This window comes from Arachis stenosperma, chromosome 9 (assembly GCF_014773155.1).
Source record: "Arachis stenosperma cultivar V10309 chromosome 9, arast.V10309.gnm1.PFL2, whole genome shotgun sequence".
Classification (NCBI taxonomy): domain Eukaryota; kingdom Viridiplantae; phylum Streptophyta; class Magnoliopsida; order Fabales; family Fabaceae; genus Arachis; species Arachis stenosperma.
The window spans coordinates 145,649,564-145,651,533 of NC_080385.1; the positions used below are offsets into that span (position 1 = coordinate 145,649,564).

The 1,970-nt window shown below is 31.8% G+C and overlaps 1 protein-coding gene across 1 annotated transcript; it reads right to left on the bottom strand.

Moving 5' to 3' along the window:
• Nucleotides 1-389: 389 nt before the first annotated feature.
• Nucleotides 390-1,659, bottom strand: LOC130950810 (probable glutathione S-transferase). Its single transcript, XM_057879399.1, has 2 exons — nt 1,296-1,659; nt 390-980 (listed from the first exon to the last, which is right to left on the bottom strand). The coding sequence occupies exons 1-2, from the start codon at nt 1,602-1,604 to the stop codon at nt 621-623; spliced, it is 669 nt and encodes a 222-aa protein (XP_057735382.1). The 5' UTR covers nt 1,605-1,659; the 3' UTR covers nt 390-620.
• Between the last annotated feature and the right edge of the window lie 311 nt (nt 1,660-1,970).

Here is a 1,970-nt window from a genome sequence, read left to right on the forward strand (position 1 = left end):
TTTTATGATTTGCTTATGACTTTTGAATTATGATTTACACTTGATATTATGTTTATTTATTAAATTTGTTACTATATTTGCTACATTAATTAAATGTTTTATGATAAAAAATTGCTTATATAGATAAATTTTATAGTTTATTATATTTATAATTTTTTTACATGTTTTTTTTGTATATATATGTATATTTTTTAGGTAATTTGTCATTTTTGCTATTTTTCGTAACGCCATTCTTCGCAACACCATTCGTTATAATTTTATGGTAAATTTTTGACTCACAGTCATGAGCCTCCGTCAACAATAAAAAATTATGATTAAAACTAATTCATATTAGAATTAAACTAAATTCACTAGTAAAAGTATTGATATATTATAAGAAGTAAACCAAATTCTACTAAATGGAAAAAACTTTTTAAATCCACATGTTACATAACATATTCCAACCTAATTCTAAGAGTAAGAGGTTTGAGAATGATTTAAAAGGAAACCTAATTCATTATTTTAGGAAAAACAGTAAACTCAAACTCTTATTGTATCTAACTTACAAGTTCAGTAAGACTAACACAACAAAAGGTTGGAGTTTGGGAATATAAAGAAACAAGCATAGTGATGATGACTTCTTAGGAAGATGCCAACATCCTCTCCAAGATAGGCTTTAGAGTAGCCACCATTTTCTCCCTATCAGGAAAGTTTTCTTTGATGACGGGGGCATTCTTGAAATTATCGAACCATAAATGTATGAGAGGGAACTTTTCAGCTACTAGGATCTTCACTTGTTTAATATCTTCTGCAGTCACAAAAACTGTTAAGAGTGATCCAATAGCTATGTCCACCATGTTAATTTTGTCCCCACCAAAGAATTTCCTCTTATCCGCTAAGCAATGATCTTCAAGGACTTTGAAATTTCCCCAGATCATTTCTACAGCCTTCTCTTTCTCCTCAGGCGTAGTGCTTCGGATGAGTGCTGGCAGTGCAGGAACCTAGTATAAACGTTAATCCATTAATTATTGACGACATTAAATCGATATAATTATTATTTGTACATAGAAAGCTAGAATCTTGTTAGGGATCAAGCGCCAAAAAGTTCTTGCTAACATTGTTAGTTCAAAGATTGTAATTGAATTTTATATTTGATATAAAAATGATAAGACAGGGAATGGAAAAATATAAAATTTTCATACATTAATTTTTATCTTGAAACAAAATAAACTTTTATTTCCATATTTGCAATATCCAATCGTATCCAAGGAGTTGAAAGCACTAACAAACACAAATAATAGTTTCTAAACTCTTACCAGTTGTTCAGAATATGCAACCCAAAACCTTGCTTGAGCTCTGTCATAGGGATCATGAGGGACCAATGGATTCTGTGGCCATAACTCATCAATGTATTGAACAATGATCATGGACTCACAAATGGGTTTTCCACCATGAACAAGCACTGGAGTCTTCTTATGCACAGGGTTGTATTCTAGAAGTTGAGGACTCTTATTATAGCGATCTTCTTCAATGTTCTCATATGCTAGACCCTTCAACTTCAGGCTCCATACCACCCTCATCGTAAAGGGGCTATACCAAAATCCATGCAATTTCAAATCTTCCATTTTTGTGTTGTGTCACCTCCTCACTCTTGCTCTCTTTATATCGTGCGAGCTCAGTCATCTATGTGGCTTGTTCACCAAGTTCAAATAAGAGATTTTTTAATAAAATATCTGAAGTAGTCTTGGTTGATTGTAATGGTCAACTTGAATATCACCTTTATTAATTGAATTTGTTTTACGCAATACAGTCTCGGAAATAATGGTCCAGGAAGAAATGTATATATAAATAAAAACGGAAGCTTCCTGGATCCCTCGTCTTTTCTGGGAGTCTGGGATACGTCCTAATCTTATAGCAGGGAAGGTGAAGAAATTTGATTTCCCCTTGTTCAGTTTGATAAAATTTTTATTTTTTTAAAATTATAATATTTA